The sequence below is a fragment of the Eupeodes corollae genome, chromosome 3 (genome assembly GCF_945859685.1).
Source record: "Eupeodes corollae chromosome 3, idEupCoro1.1, whole genome shotgun sequence".
In the NCBI taxonomy this organism is placed as follows: Eukaryota; Metazoa; Arthropoda; class Insecta; order Diptera; family Syrphidae; genus Eupeodes; species Eupeodes corollae.
Genome location: NC_079149.1, coordinates 128425244 through 128427577, shown reverse-complemented (window position 1 = coordinate 128427577; position 2334 = coordinate 128425244). Strand labels below are relative to the sequence as shown.

General features: G+C 30.3%; 1 protein-coding gene across 1 annotated transcript; it reads left to right on the top strand.

Moving 5' to 3' along the window:
* Nucleotides 1-428: 428 nt before the first annotated feature.
* On the top strand, nt 429-1413 carry LOC129950966 (uncharacterized). The gene is made up of 5 exons (XM_056062939.1): nt 429-588; nt 656-808; nt 877-1017; nt 1088-1195; nt 1282-1413. The coding sequence occupies exons 1-5, from the start codon at nt 520-522 to the stop codon at nt 1321-1323; spliced, it is 513 nt and encodes a 170-aa protein (XP_055918914.1). The 5' UTR covers nt 429-519; the 3' UTR covers nt 1324-1413.
* Nucleotides 1414-2334: the final 921 nt, after the last annotated feature.

The following is a 2334-nucleotide window of genomic DNA, read 5'->3' as shown; positions in this document are numbered from 1 at the left end:
CAATATATCAACTGCAAAACATTGAACTCCAATTGGGCAAACTATTCCATAAATCATCAGCAAAATTAATTCAACTTTCTTCCACATCATAATCACGAGATAAAATCTAATTTTTGACATTTATTTGTACCATTTAAACGCCTCATTACTCGCGCCAGTACAAAAAACTTTAGGTGACCCAAAACAAAAATCGTATTAATAAATTTTATAAACAAAAAAAAGAATATATCAACCAACTTTAAATGACACAACTTCAATTGCAATAATTTCGTGCTTCAATTTAACAGATCAACATTCAGATAAATCTCTATCAAACGTTTCAATCAAAACTAACTGACTTGGAATTGTTTTAAAAACAAAACAAAAAAAAAACAATATAATTATTGCTTAGGTAGGTAAGCTTTAGGTACTTAATGATCCAATAGCCCCTTTTCTAACTCGAACTCAAATAAATACTCCAACAAAATTAGAATATCACAGCAAACGTGATTGGAAACTCGTAAAATTATATTCAAAAACATGATGGACGTCAAATTGTTAGCAGCTATTGTTTTCGTTTTGGGATTAATTGATGTAGCTTTAGGATGCGTAAGTTCAACAAAATTACATCTTTCTTTAAAAAATTGAATTGTTATATTTTGGAATTGGTATTTAGAATGGCTACAAAGCAAATATCCTTAAAATGGAAAATTGTGCTGGAGCTGATGCGGTTATTTCTGCTGATGCTGATTTTACAGTCAAACTGACAAAGAAGTGTGAATTGGTTCCTGTTGGATGTGTTGCTAATAAGGCTTTTGCTACAGCTCAAGTAAGTCTATTTTTTTCACTGAAAGATTAAAAAAAAAAAGAAAATCAATATCTAATCTTATTTTGTAGGCAAAATATACATTGAAAAAGGACAATGTAGTTATTAAGGAAGAGGAAGTTGATCTTTGTGCCGCTGCTGATGGAGCAAATAACGAAGCTAAGAGTTTCATGAAAGTTTTCTCGATGCCTGAAAAATGTCCAGTTGCAGAGGTAAATACGATTAGATATCAGTTATCAAGAAAATTCTAACTATTTTTTAATATAATAAAATGCTCTTAAGGAAAAAATTTGCGCCAATGATCATAAATTTGATGTTTCGAAATACAAAAACATGATGAGCTTGGCTAAGGGTAGCTTTGAACTTAGAGCTGAAGTTGCTCACGATACTGTAAGTTTGATTGAATATTTTATAGGTTTTGGAAATATTGAACTTATATTTAACAATTTACTTTGTTATTTTTTTTTATTTTTTAGGGTAAATCTTGTCTTCATCTTGAATTGGAAATCACCAAATAAGTCTACAATCATTGTAAAGTGAACTCAAATATGTTTGTTTTGAATAATTCGGTACAATAAAAACATGTTCCCTAAAAAAAGAAATTTGAATTTTGTGTTTTTGTGTTTTTAAAAAATTATTACTCGAGGAAGAATTGGGGTTTATTAATTTTTAGAAATTATCTCGAAAAAGATTTAGCACAAGCCCTGCCTCAGACAAATTTTGAATATGTCAGAAAGGTTTTTGATCAAAAGAAAAATAATACGAAAACGTTTCAAAGTGTTAAGCAGGCATTATTTGTTTAAACGAAATAAAAACTGCACACTGTAAAAGGCAATAATCGTGACTTTCCTAACCTAAGCCTCCAAAATGTTGGAGTTCAAAATATAGACAAAACAAATAAAAACACAACCTTTTGAAGACAGAATAATCGGTTTATTTTTTGTTATTGGCGCCCTTTAAACACATCATAAAAGTGTTTTTATTTTTAATTTCTTCTTTTTGTTTCAATTTAATAAAAATAGTTTCAATACCGCAACGTAATCTAAAGTATTAATAAAAAATTGAATTAAATGCAAAGGGTCTTTCTAGGTTAGGCTCCATATGCGTATACAAATTGGATTCAGTCAGCCATTTAATGAAACAAAACTAATCAAAGAGTAGGCACTTGCCCTTAGATACGAGATTTTTGTTCCTAGTCATCAGAGCACAACATCAAAATGCGGCAACTTATTATAATGACGCCGCTGACGACGACGATGCGACGGACGCTGGTTGTCCATGCCGGTTGCTGGCCCATTTCCTATCAGCAGCAACATTAAACTTCGCTTTTAAGGGTTTGATGGGGTTTTCGTTAATGAAACAACAAAATCAAAAAGTAATCAACAAGTGTTAAGTGATTACATGAAAATTATGTTGATATAAATAGAATTGAATTTATGTATGTTATCTTTTGAGTAGCAGATAATTACAAATTTACAAGTTTTATTGATGTTTTACAAGTAGTGGGTTCATGAGTTGTGATAACATTC